The sequence below is a fragment of the Colletotrichum fioriniae genome (assembly GCF_027942845.1).
Source record: "Colletotrichum fioriniae strain IMI 355084 chromosome Unknown scaffold_3, whole genome shotgun sequence".
NCBI classification, from domain to species: Eukaryota; Fungi; Ascomycota; class Sordariomycetes; order Glomerellales; family Glomerellaceae; genus Colletotrichum; species Colletotrichum fioriniae.
In genome coordinates, this window is record NW_027076839.1 from 384,790 (window position 1) to 405,277 (window position 20,488).

General features: G+C 52.9%; 4 protein-coding genes across 4 annotated transcripts; 1 reads left to right on the top strand and 3 right to left on the bottom strand.

The window, feature by feature from the left end:
* Nucleotides 1-569: 569 nt before the first annotated feature.
* On the top strand, nucleotides 570-2,637 carry N0V96_003010 (uncharacterized protein; the record flags this gene model as incomplete). The annotated part of the gene is made up of 5 exons (XM_053189839.1): nucleotides 570-821; nucleotides 874-952; nucleotides 1,017-1,098; nucleotides 1,163-2,147; nucleotides 2,203-2,637. The coding sequence occupies 5 exons, from the start codon at nucleotides 570-572 to the stop codon at nucleotides 2,635-2,637; spliced, it is 1,833 nt and encodes a 610-aa protein (XP_053052762.1).
* Nucleotides 2,638-3,028: 391 nt separating this feature from the next.
* Nucleotides 3,029-6,295, bottom strand: N0V96_003011 (uncharacterized protein; the record flags this gene model as incomplete). The annotated part of the gene is made up of 6 exons (XM_053189838.2): nucleotides 3,029-4,743; nucleotides 4,833-5,317; nucleotides 5,384-5,459; nucleotides 5,516-5,752; nucleotides 5,806-6,202; nucleotides 6,263-6,295. The coding sequence occupies 6 exons, from the start codon at nucleotides 6,293-6,295 to the stop codon at nucleotides 3,029-3,031; spliced, it is 2,943 nt and encodes a 980-aa protein (XP_053052761.2).
* Nucleotides 6,296-8,497: 2,202 nt separating this feature from the next.
* Nucleotides 8,498-11,935, bottom strand: N0V96_003012 (uncharacterized protein; the record flags this gene model as incomplete). Its single annotated transcript, XM_053189837.1, has 4 exons — nucleotides 8,498-9,370; nucleotides 9,424-11,529; nucleotides 11,615-11,733; nucleotides 11,821-11,935. The coding sequence occupies 4 exons, from the start codon at nucleotides 11,933-11,935 to the stop codon at nucleotides 8,498-8,500; spliced, it is 3,213 nt and encodes a 1,070-aa protein (XP_053052760.1).
* A 5,743-nt stretch (nucleotides 11,936-17,678) lies between these two features.
* Nucleotides 17,679-19,976, bottom strand: N0V96_003013 (uncharacterized protein; the record flags this gene model as incomplete). The annotated part of the gene is made up of 6 exons (XM_065756707.1): nucleotides 17,679-18,048; nucleotides 18,118-18,252; nucleotides 18,362-18,963; nucleotides 19,019-19,099; nucleotides 19,161-19,465; nucleotides 19,547-19,976. The coding sequence occupies 6 exons, from the start codon at nucleotides 19,974-19,976 to the stop codon at nucleotides 17,679-17,681; spliced, it is 1,923 nt and encodes a 640-aa protein (XP_065614474.1).
* Between the last annotated feature and the right edge of the window lie 512 nt (nucleotides 19,977-20,488).

The following is a 20,488-nucleotide window of genomic DNA, read 5'->3' on the forward strand; positions in this document are numbered from 1 at the left end:
GCAGTCAAACTACACACACGCTCACTCCCACTCAGACTGTTCCAAACATCATCCCATCTCACTTTTGCCTTCCCTCCTCAGCCCGAAGATATTGAAACTAACCCGCCGTCTTGGTGCCGCCCGCCTTGGTATAAAGCTCTCTGGTTGGTACGTGGGTTATCTAGAAACGAGCTTCTTCCCTCCCGCGGCGCAAAATCCAACAGTTCCCTACGTTTCGCAAAGCTCGACCGAAAAGGCTAGATCACGGCTCATCCCCGAACGCCAGCACCGTGCTCCCTTTCTTGAGGTTAATCGCGCGGTGGCCAATATCCCAGCGCAGGTTTTCCACCTTATCTAAAGGTTGGGTCGACCGTTGAAGAGTTGGAATTTCTGGAAGCTCTTCTCTTCTCCTGCCACGTCGAACGAACAAGGTTGTGATAGAGACATTAATACTGGGTGGACTAGGTAAGTCACTTCCACTTGGAGTGCCACTGCATATGATGGGACCTCGTATACTAACTCCCATACAGGGCATTTCAAGTAGACACTTCCATAGCCCTCGGCATACGCATTAGCCAAAGAAAGTCAAGATGAGGTCGACACTCTCTAAGAGCGCGCTCTTCTTCCTCTATGGCCTAGCAGCAGCCGCCCCCTCGCCGTCGTCCAACACTGGTGTTTCGAGGAGGCAGGACAACGCACAGCCTGGCTCGTCAACCCCTGCGGACTCCAACCAAGGGCCTAAGTCCTGCAACACTGCCGACAACAGACAGTGTTGGGTTGAAGGATTTGATATCAAGACTGCTTACGAGGAGTCGATCCCAGATACTGGTGTGACAAGAGAGGTTGGTTGACGTGTGTACTCTGAGGGTTACGCCATACTAACAATTTGGACAGTATGACTTGGTCCTCACCGAGCACACCTCTTTCCAAGGTCAAGATGGCATGACGAAGAACACGGCGATGTTGATCAATGGTAGGCCAGGATTTCTGCTCTCTACCACTGTGACGTGATCATGTGCTGACAGAACACGCTGCAGGTGGTTTCCCGGGCCCGAACATCAAGGCAAATTGGGGTGATAAGATCAAGGTCAGAGTCGTGAATAACTTGAGGACGAACGGGTGAGTATCAACAGCTACGCGCGCACCCATCCTTCAAATTGTTGATTCCCTAACACCACCAAAGAACCTCAATGCATTGGCACGGCCTGCGAATGTTGAACAACAACCAGAACGATGGTGTCAACGGTATCACGGAATGCCCCATTCCGCCAGGAGCCAGCAAGACCTATGAGTGGCGTGCTGAGCAGTACGGCTCATCATGGTACCACTCGCATTTCTCCGACCAATACGCGAACGGTATCGCAGGCACTATTCAGATTGACGGACCTACCTCCAAGAACTACGACGAGGACCTCGGCACCTACTCCATCACGGATTGGTACTACAAGTCTGCCGACGAGATCCGCTCCACCTTCACTGCCCCCGCTGCCGTTCCCGCCAGTGACAACATTCTGTTCAACGGCACCAACATCAACAAGAATGGTGGTGGCAATTACTCCCGCGTGACGCTCAAGAAGGGCAAGTCTCACAAAATCCGCCTCGTCAACATGTCCGTCGACAACACCTTCACGGTGAACCTCGTCGGCCACAAGATGACGGTGACGGGAACCGACTTTGTCCCCGTCAAGCCCTTCGAGACGGACTCGCTTTACCTGACTGTCGGCCAGCGCTACGATGTCATCATCGACGCCGACCAGGACGCCAGCAAAGCATATTGGTTCAACGTCTCGTTCCCTTCCAACAGACTCTGCGGCACCTCCAACATGAACAAGCCCGCTGCCATCTTCCAGTACGAGGGTGCGGCAAACGGCCTCATGCCCAAGGATGCCGGCAAAGCGCCCACCGATGCCCAGTGTCAGGACAAGACGGACTTTGAGCCCATCTTCAGTGTCGACGTGAACTCTACATCATTCGCCAAGACCCAGGACGATACTCTTGACATTACTGTTGATACGAGCAGAACAACTGGCACTCAGCAGGTCTTCTGGAAGGTCAATGGCCAGAACATGGACATCAACTGGGATCAGCCGACGCTGTCTTACCTCGCCAAGAACAGCACCGACTACCCCGACAACTACAACGTCTTTGAGGTTCCCGCCGACAATGCTGTAAGTTCCCCCGTACCACTTGACACCGAAAAGCATCAGCTAACTCATATCGCAGTGGGCATTCTGGGTCGTCGAGAACTTGTTCCCCGCCCCTCATCCAATGCATCTTCACGGCCACGACTTCTACATCCTAGGTCACTCCGAGCCGGCCTCCAGCGGCCGCGGTGACGGCGTGCGCTTTAACGCGCAGACTGATGTCTCCAAGCTCAACTTCAAGAACCCGACTAGGCGCGATGTGACTACCCTGCCCGGCCGAGGCTGGCTCGTTGTCGCCTTCAAGACGGATAACCCCGGCGCGTGGCTGTTCCATTGCCACATTGCGTGGCACGTCAGCCAGGGTCTATCAGTGCAGTTCCTGGAGCAGACTGACAAGATTATGGATACTGTCCGGGCTCAGGATATGGATGACATGTGTAACCAGTGGCAGACGTACTCGAAGAAGGCCCCTTACCCCCAGACCGACTCTGGTCTGCGTAAGCTCAAGATATAAGAGGCCCTGAACGTTTCTCATTCATGAGAATTTTGCAAAAGATTGTAATGGACTGTTTGCTCAATTGTTTGCTTGGTGGATCATTTGTGGGAAATCGAGTGGCGTAGCGGTCGGAGCATGGTCATGACTGTGGGAAAGACGGAGCATCATAGATAGAAATAACATCATGCTAATCATGGTTACTTTTTGCTTTCAAGATCCACTGATACTAAAGACCGTTGCAACTTGAGAAGAAGTCATCCCTGGGCGGCGGAGCATTCGGTAGGCTATCGCATCAATAAGTCTCGTGGTGCTCGATGAACTTTAACGAAGTCTCGCAGAACGCTAATTGCGTAGCTTCAAAATAAGTATTCAATTTGTAAAGTACATATCTAACCCAAGATCTAGACCTCTACAAACGACCAACGCGAGCCGCAGGGCTCTCAAACTTCCACTGTCTGCACCAATGGGCCATTAACTCCGGCGTCACAGGTCCAACCGAACGAAGTGCAGGACTGCAAGCCACAGTTCTCGTGGTATCGTGTGTCCTCGTGTTCGGTATATTTTCTCCCGCAGAAGCAGCGCCTCGATAAAAGTCAACCAACTTCAAGCCCGGGTTTCGGTCGGCGCCAAGCGCTCCGGGTGCCGTACGACTTGCTTCCAATCTCTCAACCCATTCCTTGAAGGGGATGAGGTCAGGAAGTTGATTCCTTCCATAGTATTGCTGGATAGCAGGGACCAGCTTGTCAAATGTTGTGATGGAGGGGTTGCTGCCGTGGAAGTAGCCCTCGTGGTAGTCTTTCGATTCCTCAGTCAGGCCGCCGATGTCCAGAATCATTCTCGACATTGTCTCGACCGGGACCCAGGCGGTTGTGTTCATACCGGATAGGTGCCTCGGCAACGCCTTGAGAACAAGACTGCTGGCAATGATGGAGGGCAGCCACTCTTGGCGGCTCCAAGCGCCGCCATCAGCAAGAGGCCCAGCAATCTGACCCACACGAACAATAGCCAGGGGGAAGTTTCCGACTTGGGCGGCGTCCTCGAGGACCATGCTGGAGATCAGCTTACTCTGACCATATCCAAGACCCGAGATACCATATTCCCGCAGGGACTTCTCCGGCACCGGCCCACGGCTTGCATCCCACTTGCTAGTGGTTCCGATGGTTGAAACGAATACCAGCACGACACGCTTCTCCGCCGTGGCAGCAAAGTCAGCCAAGTGACGACATCCCTTGATGTGCGGCTCAAACGCATCGAGAGGCATGTTGAAGTTGACGGCCCAGGCGTTGTGAACGATGCGGTCCGCCTCTTTGAGGAGGCGAGAGTAGACCTCTTGCGACAAGCCCATGTTGGGTTGCGACAAGTTTGTGTGGAGGAATTCGACCTTGCCGCTCTCTTCTGGGCCGACTAGGCCGCGCTCTTTCATGGCGTTGGCCTGCTTTCCAGCACCACCATCGGTTGACCTGTTGAAGCAAATGACTCTCTTGACGTGCGGGTTGCGGATAAGCTCGTCGAGCAGGTAGCAGCCCATGTTTCCGGTGGATCCGGTGAGAATGACAGTTTGCTCCTCTTTCGCTGGCTCCGGGCGTCCGGGTTTGGCGTGGATCAGGTTCTGTCGAATCTTCTGATACAGCCTGTCCATCGCTTGGTGGTTCTCACTCTCGCTGGCAGCACCGCCATTGGCCTTGCCCTGGCCGGATTGCAAGATGTGACCAGCAAGCTGGTGAGGGCTAACGTGAGTATACATATCGCGAGCCTCGATAGTCGTGTCACTGTAGTGCTTATTCGTAGCGCGCAGACTAGCAGTGATGAAACGTGCAGCAGCAATGATTTGCAACGAGTCCATGCCCGCCGCGAAGAAATCAGTGTCGGACTCCAAGTGAGGGACGCCGAGGTGCTCGCGGAGGAGCTTCTCGATGGACCTGCTAAGCGCGGCCTGGGAGCTCAGGTCGAGGCGCGGCACCTTGGAGAGGGGCACCTCTCTCGGATTAGCGTAGAGCTCCTCGATCTCATCGGCATAAAGCTTGATTGTCGCCGATCTCTTGAGGGTGCCCTTGTCCGCCATCAGGAATGGCTTCTCCGGATTGGACACTGTGATTAAGTGCCGAACAATCCGACCGTGCGTAGCTTTTTATTCCCGTGTCAGCGCTACACTTTCTCTCCAAGGATAGGATGGATGTAAGTGACGTTAGTCTGGGTGCAGTGGAGAGACTTACCAATGGTCTCGTTAGCCTCGGCAACTTGCGGCATGATACGGTCAATCAGGTCATCAATCTCCTCGTCTGTCTTTGGCTGCACAAAGGGCTCTATGATCAGAGCTGGCTGGAATTTCTGTGCTCCCACAATAAGGGCAGCCTTTACCACGGGGTTTCCGGCAATGATGTCTTCCATTCTCACGGGGTTGAGCTTCTCTCCGTTGGAAAGATTGATGATGTTGTCGGCTCGGCCATGAAACTTCCAATGATGTGGCAGTGTCGGGTGAGGCTTGTATAAGTCGCTCGTGGCGTACTCCTCTCTATCGGGGAACGTGTAGAAGATGCCTTGTATCGGAATCTGCTTCGACTTTCTGGTGATCACCATCTCGTAAACGTCCTCGTCGGACGTGGCCTTTCGGAATTCGACACCGGAAAGCTCCTCGTTGTAGATAAAGTATTGCCACAGCGCCGAGTTCTTCTGATAATAGATGCAAAACGGCAGAGTCCTGGGATTATTAGCATGCAGTTTTCTTAGCTTCAAATCTCAAGTCCAAATTTTTGAAAAGACCTACTCAGTGGCACCAATGATGTTGAGCAGCTTGACTCCGTTCCTGTAGAGAGTGTCACCGGCCTCCTTATTGAGGGGACCTAGAGACTTGTGAGTTCCCATCCTCCAGCGATTTTTTTCTTGGAGGAAAACCCACCACCACCGAAGCCAACAAAGTTCAGCTTCTTCAATACCTCAATTTGATCGGGACGGTGGACCATCTCCTCGAGTAGAGATGGAGGTAATGCCGCGCTCTTCGCACCCGTGGCTTGAAGAATCTCAATAGTAAGATCAGGAGTAAGCGGGCGGTCAGGGAACGGGAAGATGATGGGCTTGTTGCTAAGAATCGCAGTCCCAATGAACCCATAGACGCCTCCGGCATGAAACAACGGCACTATGCATGTAAGCTTCTGTCATAAGAATTGATGATGAACTCATGGCACTCACTGGGACTAAAGTGTACGTCCGCCAGTGACTCCATTGCCCGTGCGATGGGGATTGTGCCATTCCATTCAGGAAACTGGTGCTGCGCATCCGTTAAGGCGATAGAGCCATGCTTGGTGACGATCGGCTTAGGAAGACCGGTGCTACCACTGGTGTGGAGGACAAGGAAAGGATCCCACTCTGCCTCTGCGGCAGTTTTTGTGTATGGTACGTTGGATACTTGAGGCTTGGAGAGAATGTCGTGCAGGGGCTCGATCTCTATTTGCTTCATGTCCCAGTGTTTTACCCAGAAGTCGACAACAGACTGGTGTGATGGCGGACGCACGACCAGCCGACAGCCAGACAGCTTGAAAAGGTTGAGCTGTGCTTCGAGAGGGTTTCTGGGAGACACGAATAGGGCCTGTTATATGGATGTGAGTGGGATTGTATGCAGATGAAAACAGTGAAATGAGAAGCTTACCTTGTATCCAGCCTTGATGCAGGCAACAGTCATGATCTATCATCGCGTCAGCGAGAGCTTCACGTCAGAATCACGTTCTTCATCGTAGACGCACACAGTATCTAGCATCGTTTGGGCCAATGTAGGCAATGGTCGGAAACGTGTTTGGCGCAGGAACTCCGCAATTATCTAGAAGGAAGTGCGCAATGTAGTTGATAGCATTCGCAAAATCTCTGTAGGTGACAACTCTCCACCCATCCCGGGGCTCCGACGTGTATGGCGTTGAGAAACACGTCAAGTTAGGCTCGTAAGCAGCCCTCTCGTCAATAATTGACGGGAAAGTCCGCTGTCCACAGACGGAGAGAGTCCTCGGCTCCGTGACTTGAACGGTAGTTGTGGCCATTGTTATTTTTGTCGATGATGATAGGTAAGGGTATAGCATGGCTTCATAGACGCACCATGCCAACTCCCGAAATTCTAGAAATCGACGAGACCAAAGCGCGTTCATATACTGTTTCCAATCCCTCGGTTGCAGTCTGGAAGTTAAGACGACACGTGACGAATCGTGGTATTTCTAAGCATTATGAGGGGGAGATAACAAAGAGACTTTAAACCCGCAAGAGTCTATCTGTTGGGATGACCTCTCCAGGGTTCTGGACACCAGGTATTTCTGGTTGTTACAGAGTTCCACCAGCGGCAGCCTCGGTCGGAGGTTAGGTCAAACTTTCCGTTTCGGCCGCTTACCTGCGTGGAGGGCGTCAATGGCAGGGTCAAGCAGCCGATAGGAATGATATTTTCGGGACCGTCTTCGCATAAAGCTTCAATCATTCGGCGCCGAGATGTGACGTCTTCAGATGTTGGACGAGACAACGAGGAGATGACAGCCCACGGCTCTTCTCAAGTGCGTGGCTGTCCGGATATGAGACGATGAACAACAAGATGGACATTATTCCCGATAAATCATATGACTGAGCGGTATCTATACTTCGAATGAGTACGATGGGGACCATCTTCCTTATGGCCTCCCTGCCTAGGCTTTTCCCCGGGCCAACTTCTGGCCGATCCTGGCTACCATAGCCGACGGTGAGATGATTCCATACAAAGGCCAGCTTGATGCTGACCTTGAGAACTGCTCGCCATTTCAACAACCATTTGACACAGAATGGCAGCTTCTATAGCTCGAGGAAGACACCAAAGCGCTCTGATACGATTAATTCGAGGCTCACCTTAAGAGCTTCGAGGGGAAATAACGATGTACCTCTACCTTGCAATATGAGAGACAACAACGTTTCGTCTGAGCTACTGACTCGTTCGAGATCTCCCCGATACCTCGGTAATCAAGTCTTTCTCGTGCGGGGAAGCTCTAGATATTGGCCATAGCTTCATGCCAGACAATGCAGAGGGAAGGTTTCGATTCATTTGGGTAAGTACCTATAGAGGTTGGTCAGAGAATATTGCCGGCTAAGTATGTCCAGCAGCTCGCAAAGTAGATAAACGAGAAAACAAACCTTCATAGAAGCTTGCGAAGCTTCCAAAGCACTAGATCTGCAGTGCAACATGCAAAGATCTCACTCATTTGGTACGAACTCGAGTGACGTCAAATGTAGTGCCGGAACCAGATACCAAACTCGGCCCAGGATCCCGAGTAGAGCAGCAAATCTGACGCCAAGACGCCGTTTATGATACGTAGGAAAAGGGACCTCCTAGTCCAGGAACCCGGGGAAACCTGCGGGACGGCATCGGCACTTGTTAAGGCCCCCCACGGTCCACATGTTAACGTTCTTCAGTCGCGCCGAATCGCATCGGCAATGCTTGTCTTCCTCCCGCGCCCGGACTTCCGGCATCTGTTTTGAGTTTCAGTGGCCGAAGTCAATTCCTTCCCATTGGACTGTCCGTCGGAGGCAGTGGAGCGCGAGCTCCGTCTCGCCGTGAACGGGGAGGCGCCGGTACCCAATTACTTGATGAGAATGTTAGCTTTCGCTTTTAATGAATGAGCCGAACGTACTTGTGCGTTCATCTACTACCTTCAGCAAGCGGTAGATCATTGAAAGCTTACGTAGATATCTCGGTTTCGGATCTTGTTGGTGCAGTGGAGACTCACGTTGGTCAAGGGAATGCTGAACCACGAATTCAAGGTAATCAATTTGCTTGTTCCACCTGGTATTACATGCTTGTAACCAATGCCCTCCAACTCCTATCCCCTTCTATAGTATGACGATGTAATGAAATCCGATAAGCCTTTGACTTTTCCACCGTCTAATCAAACACATCCGTCACGTAGCGGATGTTCCTCAGCGCCTCGAACCATTCCTTGACGCTCTCCTCATCCGTCTCCTCACCCCTGGCCTTCTCCATCTCAACCTTGATCTTGAGCATAGTCTCCTTGGCAGACTCAGCCACACCGCGCGAGCCACAAACGTACGCCTTGGCGCCCTTCTTCCACAAGTCGACGAGCTCCTCACGATCCTGCCACATGCGGTCCTGCACGTGCTTGCAGCCCTCGCTCTTATCGCAATCGCGACTGTAAGCGCGTCGCACAGAGACGGCACCCATCTCTTCCCACTTGTCAAACTCGTCGCGGTACAGATCGTCCTGCTCGGGGGAACGGCATCCGAAGAAGAGCAGCGCGGGCGCGAGGGTGCGGCCCGCTGCGAGCATGGTGGCGCGCTCCTGGATGAAGCCGCGGAAGGGAGCGAGACCGGTGCCGGCGGCGACGCAGACCATGGGCGTGTTCTCGGCATCGGTGGGGAGGCTGAAGGCGGCGTGAGAGGGGCGGATGGCGACGTGGAGGCTATCGCCCTCAGCGAGGGAGTCGAGGTAGGAGGAGGCGACGCCGATGTAGGGGCCCTGGCCTGAGAGGGATGGCTCATTGAGGACGGAGAAAGTCAGGGTGACGTTGTTGGGGTACGCCATCGGGGAGGAAGAGATGGAGTACTGTCTGACGCGCATCGGGGGCATCATGGATAGGAAGACGCCGATGGGCAGGTCGATCGAGGGGTGGCGTTCGAGGAGGTCGAGGACGGATGCGCGCTTGCCGCTGATCTCATCTGCATAGGCATCGCCTGAGAGGCGGTTCAGCTCAGCCTTGGTCTTCTCGTCACTTGCGTGCTCTGCGAGAGCAAGGATGTTCTGTAAGAATATTAGTATCGATGGTCAAGGTAAGTAGAAAAATTGCTTCTTACTCTTCTCGTAGCAGGCTGCGAAAGCTCAATGTAAGAGCTCAAGAGGTCGTTGGCGGGCACGGAGGTATCGACCGGAAGCGACGTAGGTCCGTCGGTTTTGATGCTAAGATGAGCATCACGGGCGATATGGAAACGACGCATTGCGCGGTAGACAGTCTCCTTGGGGTTGATGGGCAGAACGGCAAGGTAGTCGCCAGCAGTGTAGGTCATGTCCTCGGGGAGCTTGATCTCGACGTGCTTCTTGATGCTCTTGGGGTCGCTGCCCTTGGTGAGCGTCGCGGTCTTGGTGACGGTAGCCTCCTTGACGTCCTGGCGCAGAGTCGAGGTTCTGGGGTTGCTGATGACAACACCCAGACCCTTGGTCTTATTGTCCTCGGCAGAGGAGGTTGTCTTGTACTTGTTGGTCAATGAGGGCCAGAGCGTGTCATCCTCCCATGACTCGAAGTTGGTGAAGACCTCGCCGCTAGATACATCCGTCAGACCAACTTCGGCCAGGCGAGTTGCACCGAGCTGCTCGAGGGTGGTGTCGACCAGCTTGGGAACACGGTGGAAAGTCTGGACCCAATCCTTGTGGCCGCAACCAAAGACGGCGTAGGAGACGTCCTTGAGGGGGGACTTGGCCTTGTCCTGTCCCTCGATCCAGGCCACGAAGTGGCCAGCATTGTCGGGAGGCTGGCCCTCGTACGACGCCGTGATGATGACGACGGGCTGATCAGTAGGAAGGCTACCATTGGCGCTGTCCAGGCAGTCGATCTTGGTGGCGCGGAAACCGTGGGATGCGGCATCGGAGGCAACACGCTGCGCCAAAGCCTCGCAGGTTCCGCTGTTGGATCCGTAAAGGATCGTCAGAGGCATTCCAGTCTCGCCTCCGGCGGCAGCTCCGTTGGCCTTGGCCTGCTCGGCGGGCTTCTCGGGCTCGGCCAGACCGGCCAGACGGCGCTCCAGAGTCGTCGGGGTGAGATTGTCGCGAAGGATGGCGCGCATGTGCATGTCCTTGGGCTTGATGGTGAGGGTCTGCTTGACGCCAAAGTGGTAGTTGGGGTCCAGCACAAAGTTGAAGTTTTGAAGAAGCATGACCATGACCAAAAGGGCCTCTTGCCAGGCAAAAGGGCGACCGATGCATCCTCTCATGCCGTTGCCGAACGGCTTCCAGCAGTTGGGGAACTCCTTAGTGATGCGGTTAAAGTTCTCGTCCATCATGCGCTCGGGCTTGAATTCGTTGGCGTCCTCGCCAAAGACTAGGGGATCGAGCTGGGATTTGGCAAGGAGGTTGACGATGGTCTCGCCTGCGGCCACGGGGTACTTGCCACCAAGCACGGTATCTTCAAAGGCCTCAACTGAGAAGACGGGGATCGTGGCGTTGACACGCAGGGTCTCGCGGAGAACACCGTTGATGTAGGGCAGCTTGGACATGTGGTCGACCTTGATCTGTCCCTTTCCAACAACATCGTCGACCTCCTGCTGGGCCTTGCGGTAGGCCTCGGGGTGCTTCAGCAGCTGGTAGAAAGCGAATGACAAGAGTCCTGACGTCGTTTCGTGACCGGCGATGAGGAATGTGATCAAGTTATCCATGATACTCTCGTCCGTCATCTTCTTCCCGGTCTTCGGGTCGACTCCCTCGAGCATGGCCGTGAGCAAATCTCGGCGATCGCTCTTCCCTTCCTTTCTTGACTCGAGAACTTCTCTGGCTGTGGTTCTGAGGGTGTCAATGTCCTGCTGGAACTTCTGGTCCTTTGCGCTGTAGAACATGGCAGGGAGCGGGAGACGACGCGATTTGTTACCAGCCTCGGTCAAAAAGTCGCCCATGGCCTCAATAAAGGGATGAAGAACGGGTGAGTAGTAGCTGTTGAATCGGTATCCCATTGAGCACAGGGCCAATGTGTCGAGCGTCAGTCGCGTGAAATCGTCCGTCACCATGATCGCCGATTCGGGGCCGTATCGCGCCCATTTCAATGCCAGCTGGGTAGCGATGTCGTGCATCTCATCGTACATGCCGCGGATCGAAAGGGGACCGAAGGCGGGCATGAGAACGCGGTGAGCGATGCCCCAGTTCTCCTCGCCCATTTTCGCTGTGAAGAGTCCATCGTGGACGCCTGCTCTGACTTGCTATTCAGGTATGAGTATGGCTTCCATGTACACGCATGAATGTATAGGCTAATTAAATGAGCGCATTTCAGCTTGATAAACTCACATTTAATGCTGAGTTTACGGACTTCTTGAACCGCTTCTCATCGCAAGTTTCATTCACGAGCTGCTGTGTCGAGACCAGGACAATTGAACGACCTGGGAATCTCAATCGGTAAATCTCACCTTCAGGGGCGCATGTCACTGTCAGCTGCTTGTCATGGATAAGATAAGAGGGTCTGGCTCGCATGAGTCAGGGGGGTCATCTCTCACCATACTGGTCCGCAAGAGACATCATGGATCCCAAGGGGAATTCAGAATCGATCTCGTTGAGGTTGCCGAGAAACGGCAGTCCGCCGGGCTCTGGGATCGGTACTGTTTCCGACATGTTGAGTGTGTGTGTGTGTGTGTTTGTCTATTCGTATGCGTGTATTGTATGTGTCGAGGGTATGATCTTGGTCCTCGAGCGTTGTTGGTCAGTCAGCTAACTGAGAGATTTGAATGCTTCTATGTGGTGAGACAAAATCCAGCAACAGGAGGGGATATCGGCCTGATAATATTCAAATTCGAGAATCGCCTGAGCCCCTCCAATTCATGTATGTGGCTAATCTCTCGAGCTTGTCAAGCGTTATGCCTCGGTCCCATCATCATGCGTGGAGCACGAGGATAAACGCTGATATCATGGCCGAAAAAAGATTTCCCATTTTCCCACTTTTTTCCCTCACGACGAGTTGAGCGACAGGTGGGCCAATCCCGGTCATCTCAATGGTCGAGATGAACGCAATCGTGCGGATTCGAGCCAGCTTCGTAGCCCAGCTCGGCCATCCCGTCCGTCCCCGTCTCTAGTGAAACATGGCATTCGGCGCCAGTCCAATTCCGCGCCGACTTGCTTTAAGCGTTCTCTGCCCTATGGAATGCCAGCAAAGTAAGCAGTGACACTTGGCCAACGAGTCGGGGGGGCTCTATGGACTCTTGGAGTGTTGCATTGGTTGGTGGGCGGTGAAGCCAGGGGTTCTTCTCACTCCCGTTTCCCCCATGCAATGAGTCGGATTTGGCATCCTCATCCCGCGATCTTGGTCCATAATACTCTGCTGTCTAATAACGCGAAGGCACTTCGTTTGATGATTAGATGAATCTCATAGAATCAGTGCCGAAGAGGCCGACTCATGAGACCATTCCCAGTGCGAATCTGATCAGAAACCAACATGCCCGCCCACCGGCACCCACCCGTGTGCTACCACGGCGCCACCCAGGCCTCCCAACCCGTTGGATCCCAAAACTAAGGCCGCCAGGGGGGGGTTAGTCCCGAGATCCGTCGCCTGCGTGCATCTACGGCGCAGCGATGGACAGCTGCCGCCGTCATTGCGGCCAATTTTCATGGCTCAGCTGCCGGCCGTCGAGTTGCCCCATCCCGCTCCGTCGGCCAAACCGATGTTTCTTTGCCCTCCCGCTCCGGATCAAGATATACAACGGACTCGTCCGGCGACCATGATGCCGTGCGCCTGCCGTTGATGATGGAGTCCTCTCGGAGTCCAGTGAGGTCTCCGTTGAAAGCGGCCGCCCGTTGTACGGAACACTAGAGAAGTGCTCGTCCGTTAGCGACTCATCGTCAATTCCACAACTGCCAACGTAACCCCGCGCAACCTTGAAATCCCTCTCGTACGTTCGTTCTCGCTTGCCTGTTTGCGGGGAACAGAGACACCATGACGCAGGGAGACGCCTTCTTGGCGTGTCAGTGTACGAACTTGGAGCACGAGAGTTTAGGACTGCAGCGGCGCAGATCAGGAAAGGATCCGGTGCGCTGACACGTACGCGAAGCTAGTTCCATGCAGCCAGGAAGTGGGATGTAAGCAGAAATTCACCGCCGGCCTTTGGACCCAAGCTCCCAACTCCTGCGGGACTGAGAGAGGGAGTTTTGGACGTTGAGTATCTTATTACCAGGCGAATTGGTTAGATCACGGTTGGACCAATCCAACTTCTTGTATTTCAAGTGCGACAATACGGCTGAAAATGTGATTTGTATCCTGTAAATTGAAAGTTGAAGCTTTCTCCGCACTTTTGAGGGGTTATGCATGAGCTATTAAGACGTTCGTTCATAGGGCAAACTTTGCATGAATTAAACTCCTCGATCGACAATTAGCCACAACCCAAACTATGGATGTATCCGTGAGAGTTCGCAATTGCAACTCTAGAGTGAGCTTTCGCAGGCAATCATTTTCCCGCCCAAATGAAATTAAGGCTTCCATGAAGTTTAAAACTATTAATCTGACTGCGAAGCTCAGAAAATCTGCCTCATCGCCACCAGAGGTCGGTGTATCTGCCGAGAGCGAGCTCGCCAGGCTCGAAGAGACCATGCACCAAATCCCAGCCGGATTTGGGCTGGGCTACGGGCAGTCATTTCATTCTAAGCCGTTCCACTTCGGCCGAACCGGCTTTGTCGTCCGGCAGCAAGCCACACGTAGACAAGACCTGCTCCGGAGGCACTGTCCTCCTGCCATTCTTGAAAACGTATCTAGCAATTGACGAAGCAAAGACAGCCTTCTGAGGGTCTTTATTTTCAATCCCACGTCTCTTGTTCTTCTTTGCCCTCGGGTCGGTTGCATCGCGTACTCCCCCGGCACAAATACATCTGCTTTGACAAAGTGCGTCACGAGATATATCCACTTCTCATCCCATGACAACACCCTCGTCCACAGTTCGTACTTTTCGTAGCGCGCAATCTCCTTGCGCCAGACGCACTGCGCGCCGCCGAGGATCATGATGAATTGTTTGGGTCCCGAGAACGGGTTGATGGGTTCCCGAAAGAGCACTAGGCTAATGTTGCCGCGTGACATGTCGAGGTCCGTGAAGTAGGTCGACTTAGACTTGTGCATGTTGTAGTCACACTCCAGCAGCGGCGATCGCGTCGCGGAGATGGCTGGGAGGAAGAGGCATCGTGGACTTAGGTGCTTTGGAGGCGCGGTGTCTATAAGACGTCGGATGAAGGCGCGTAGGAATCGGATCTGCGAGGTGGGTTTTAGTTGCAAGAACTATGGTAAAATCCCGGTTAGAAATAGCTAAAGTTTGCACTTTCGGTCTACATAAAGTGCCAGTTTTTGATGTTAGCGAGGGCGAATCCTACCAAAACTGATTTGACACTGAGAACCGAGAAGGCCATTTGTCCGTAAGAGAACAAATGGTCCCAAAGAGCCGCCATAGCCTACAACTAGACCTGACTGAGTTGCAGGTACTTGAGGAGATATTTTCTTCGATATATTTCTTTGTTCGAGTGGGTTTCAAGTATTGTTCATTTCGATTAGCAGCAAAGTCCAATCGTCCGCCCTCGCATCGTTGGAAGAAGTTAGTTGAATAATCTCGATGTGAGAATCCGTCTTGGACATCTCCATCTTGGGCATCTCCATCTCTTCACTATTATCAGAGATTTTTCAATGGCCCACGTTTATTGGGATATCCTCAAGCTAGTTGTTGGGGGCTTCGTCCACCCATAACCAGAACAGCGGCGTAACCGAGCTCCCCGCCTGAGAGGCTCGAGGCACAGCAAGAGCGAGTCACGGCCTCAAGATAGATGTCAATTACGCATTGCAGATTGAAGATTTTTAGCTTTTTCAGAATGTTATTGTGACGGAGAGATGCCTCGTTCGAGGTAAGAGACAAACGGCCCTCGGCTGAATGTGGGCCTTTGAGCCCCGGATTGACTTGCATCAGACGGAGTGGCCCGACTGGTAAGTTCAACTTGGCTCAGCTAGATTGTCAGTAGAGTGACATTGATCTTTCAGCATTTATTGCGTCAAATGAAGGCGCATTACGAATGAATACAGTTTTAAAACAGCCACATGCCTGCAGACTGGCCCAGATGGAGCACAGGAGGAACTGAATCTGAATCTTTCTTAACAACATTCTCGTTACCTGCATGTACCGAGGCATTCCAGTGCCACGTCCTGATTTTGGATATAGATCGTGCCGGCTACACAAAGCTTGTGTATTTGTTATATTAGTGGCCATGCTTCCGTGTTGCTGGAGTATTAAGGCACGAAGTTATTGTCGATATCGGAAAAGATCCTTCGTATAGCAAAATTCAATTTTGAGCCTTTCGAATCACTGAAATAGCAACGACGTTTCATCTCAGAATGTCTAAAACAACTCTTCCTCAGGTTCCGGACTTATACTCGTCCCTGAACTACAAAGACATCATCATCAGCCACGTACCCCACGATGCTCCGTCCGTCACCAAAGTCATAGTCGTGACTCTAAACCGCCCGGAGAGACACAATGCCGTCAACGGAAACATCCTCGAGGAGTTAGTCTCTGTGTTCAACATGATTGACGGGGATGAACGCGTCAGAGCGGTCGTCCTGACCGGCGCCGGCAAATCCTTCTGTTCATGAATGGACCTTTCAGAGGGCCCCGCGGGGTTAATGAAGATCAAACAGAGTCCAGATGCGATGAAGTGGAAAGACCCGTGAGTCTCCCGCAACCTTCGACTCAAGATGTCAATTAACAATCTCATGATAGTGGTGGACGTGTAGCTCTGGCCATTTCCAGATGCACAAAGCCAACCATCGTCGCCGTAAATGGAGGCGCGGCAGGGTTCGGAGCCACGTCCATCTTATCCGCCGCGATCCGAGTTGCCTGGAAGGGCGCCAAGATAAACATGCCTTTTGCACGACGTGGATTGACGATGGAGTCCGTCAGCGCCTTTTACCTCTCCAAACTTATCGGTCTCTCCAAGGCAAACCACATAGTCACAACGGGAAGCACTTATACGGCCTCCGACCCCCTCGTCAGCGGGCTATTTTCCAAACTGCTCCCTACCCCTGAGGAAACTGTGAGGTATGCTATCGAGCTTGCTACCGATATTGCGGAGAATACCTCCATCATGAGTACCAAATTGATGAGGGACATGATGCTGTATTGCCCTGAGACGCCGGAGGAAACTCATGATTTGGACTCCAAGGTCTTTATCACATCATTCGGGTCCAAGGACAACGTGGAAGGGCTGACAAGTTTCATGGAGAAGAGAAAAGCAGAGTTTTCTGGGGGATTTGATAGGAGCGCTTTCCCGTTCTATCCTTGGTGGGAATCGAAGATGTTGAAGTCAAAGATTTGACACATAGCATGCTGACCTAGTTCAACTTTCTACAAGCACAGATTAGAAGGTTGTAGCTTCTATGTAGTTTAGCATGTAATGGGATACGCTCGCAATTTCATTCGGAAATCCCGATTTGGCAGTTTGCAGCTTGCCCCGCGGTCTAAGAGACTTTGAAGACCTATGATATGATACGCTATCTATCTATAGGTATGATTCGTTCAGGCGTCTTCATAGCAGCCATGATAACATGGCAACGCGCAATGCGATCAGGGCACAGCCATTAAATCCTACATGAACCCCTTGAGTCAAGGTCGGACTTCATTAATGATTGTTATACAATACTTGGTCTCATTTTACTATCGCTGTATTCTAGCCAACTCTTTCGGCAGGTAACTGTGAGCGTTGAGAACTAATACCAGCACGCAATATGTGCTATCTCTCATCTCCGTAGTTAAGGCACGCAAGATTGTTGAGAGCCGTCTTGCATGTGCTTCTACCAAAGCGGCCCAAGTACCGAGGTACCTCGGCTCGGCAAGATGTGGGGCACATTTCATCGCGACTCGCCGCTCGGGGGGCGGACGCGTTACCCGGGGACACGGATTTCCTACGGACACCTCAACAATTCTCGCCCCACAGCCCGGGAGCTTATCGGTCCTTCGATAAAAGAATCCGTGGAATCTGACCGAAAGCCGGTCGTGCGTTTCGAGTGCCTTGGGTGACGTTGGCCCGGCGGGATGAGAGGGCCAAGCCAGGGCGTACGAAGCTGATTCTAAGTTTCGGTCTGTTCGAGAAGCTCTTGGCCCGAGAGGCTGAGTTGATGCTGCAATGTGCCATTCGTCGTGGATATGATGCAACTTCGGCTCATGTTCACGGATGACATTGTAAGAATCTCTCTTGTAATGAGGGACGGAACTGAATCATGGCAGACTGAAGTCGTCAAGCGTCCATAATCTATCCATAGTCTGGATATCCAGCCAAGAATCGGTACTGCGAAAGTATCAGACCATGTAGAGTTTTCAAGCAAGAACAAAAACCAAAAGACTCACTGGGTTCCCGATATCGAAGCATTGTCAGCGTATGCATTCGGCAGTGGACTCCACATATCCGATATGATGCCCGCGGTGCCCAGCCCATACCCATCAGGCCAGCTCGCGAACGCGCTCGTATCTGGCGTCAAGGCAGCAGCAGCTGGAGACGGCTGATGCTGCTGGTGGGGCGGCGCGTTATCTACCTTGTTCATCGCCGTCTCGAAGAGCTTATACGACGCATCCGCCGAGATGTAGGACTTGCGCATCTCGTCCATGGCGACCATGCAGAGGGCAAGATTGTGTCTGCCCATCTGGCGTGCCATTTGTTTTGATGAAGTTGATTCGAAGAGGTGAATTTGCATTGGTGGGACGAGGGCGATGACTCTGAGCAGCTGGTTAGTGAACCCGAGAGTCGGATTTGGCTTACATCATTGCAAAGGTTGGGGTTCGTACGTGATGGTGTGGCAGAGTCTGATGAGGTCTTCTGCCATCATGGAGTTCATCGCTGCGCTTGCGTTGGACGCGGCCGTCCTCGTCTTTTGGCAGGCAAAAGTCCTCCAGCTTCCCTGGTCTGCTGCCGGGATCTCTCTTGGAGTATCAAGTATGAAGGGCCGATAGAGAACAATTATTGAGGTTCTGACTTGTGTTAGATCTTTACCCTCGTTTGATCTCGAGGCTCAGTTCAGTGTGCACTTACTCAAAGTATAGCTTGAACTGGTAGATATGAGATGCGACAACTCGACTGTGATTTCCGGCTTCAGGCACTCTGTACTGGAAACTTCTAATCTGGTTTTCGCTTTGCTCAATCTCCATCCTCGACGGCTTGACCCCTTTGGCGCGATAATTCGTTGCAAGAACATTACTAAGGGCGACACTCAACCCGATAAACGCCAGCCAGGTTTCAAAGAGGAACTGCATCTCTTCAGGAAGATACTTCCGACCAAGTTGACCCTTGACCTCGGGTGCCAGGACGTCAGCATCGCCGGCGGCCGGCATAGACGTATCAAAGTCATCGAGGGCTATCCGCATCGGCCTGCCGAGTCCCAGAGAAAGCCACACCTCTCGCGAGTATAGAGACCACCAGAGACGTCTCCAGAACGGTTTAGTCCCTTGCGATGCCTGTTGGTTCGCGGGCATGTGCAGGCGGTGAAGACCAATCGTGTGGGAGAGGCTGATGGCGATGCCGTTCCAGTGCCAGGGCCCGGCTCTGTCGTCTGTGCTGGTGTACCAGTGACCCATCAGGAAGACTGACTGGATGAGTGTCACCTTGTCCTTTTCATAATCTGCATCGTATAGAGCCTGCAACACGATTAGCTCTTGTTTGTGGTGACAAAACACTGGAAGGGGAGCCGACTTTAGCTCTCTGATACATGGCTCGTTTCAGAGACCTTCGCGAAGGGAAGAAATCTTCCGTCAAGAGACTGTCGTCAACAAACTGTGGTAAATGTCAGCGACGTCTAGCAACGAATGATAGATTATTTGTGTCGTTGACCTACGCTCGCGGCCGCGATGAACATGCTCCAGAGCAGCAATAGACTTTTCCTTCCCTTCTCATACTCGGTGATGAACTCGCTGGCATCCAGGATTGGTGCAAATGGGTGTACATAGTGAAAGTAGCATCGGATCATCGCCTCGCGAACATGGGGCGGAGGAAGCGTGAAAGCGCCTTTCATCCTGAGATAATTGACATCTTCGGGCGAAAGGGCCTTAATGGATGGCATCGGCACTAGGAAATGGTTGTCTTTGGATGACCTATTAGGTTCACAGATGTCGATCAAGAAGGCAGGGCCACGTTGATCTCCTAGATAGAATGAGTGTCAAGAGAAACTCATCTCGAAGCAATGCTTTATGCATCATGGTTCCGAAACAGAGGAAATCTTACCTGGGTAGAACGGGACACATCCATCCTCGCGACTCTTACCACCCTCCAACGTCTCTGCATACGCGGAGCTGTCCTCAGTGGCATCGGATGGATCCGGAGGCCGATGACCCTTGGTAGGAAGCAGAGCCCGCACGGCGTCGTAAGGCCGAGTGGTTGGCGCGGATGGCCTGCCACCGACCGATCGTGTCTCGGCTGCGCGTGGGGACGTTGACGACCTCGGGCCGCCGTTGACCTGGGGTGTGGTGCGCCGGTGATCTTCGGGCGGCGCGGATGTGACCCGGTCGTCCCTCGACTCGACGGCCTCCTCATTCTCTAGAGTACCCGAAGATGGCCCCGGGGTCTGGGGTTCCACGAGCCGTCTTCTGGGTTGTGCCCTTTGCGGGATGATGATCAACGTGTTCTCCCCACCTCCTCCGGGGGATGGGTTCATGGGGAGTTGATCCGAGTTGCTGCTTCGTCAGGATAGCTCACTAGCATAACCTATAGAACCGCAAACCATAGAGGGCGGCGACAAAGAAAACTCACCGACGTCGTTTACGACTCAGGACCTCGCATGTAACTCCATCCACTGAGCAATTGGCGCAGGGAGGGCCAGATAAGGTGACTGTGCATCTCACCTTGCGCAGGTTACAAGCCTTGCACGCTACGGCGGCACGCTTGAAGGTTCGCACTGCTGCTACAGAAGGAGGGGAGGAACCCGTAGTGGCGGCCACGACAGAAGAGTCATTGTGCTGTAGAGACATGTTGTGTACCTTGCTTGCGGCCTTCGGTGGAGTTAAAGTGAGAATGGTTATCGTTATCATCAGGTGAGAAAGTCCTTTGCCCTTTGGCCTTCACGCATGCTAATTCATAAAGGTTAGGTTTGTCCCTATTTCCAATGGGACCAGTCACTTGTCTACTGTGCAAGGTAGTAAGCATCTGTGGGGGGACGAATGCGAGCTT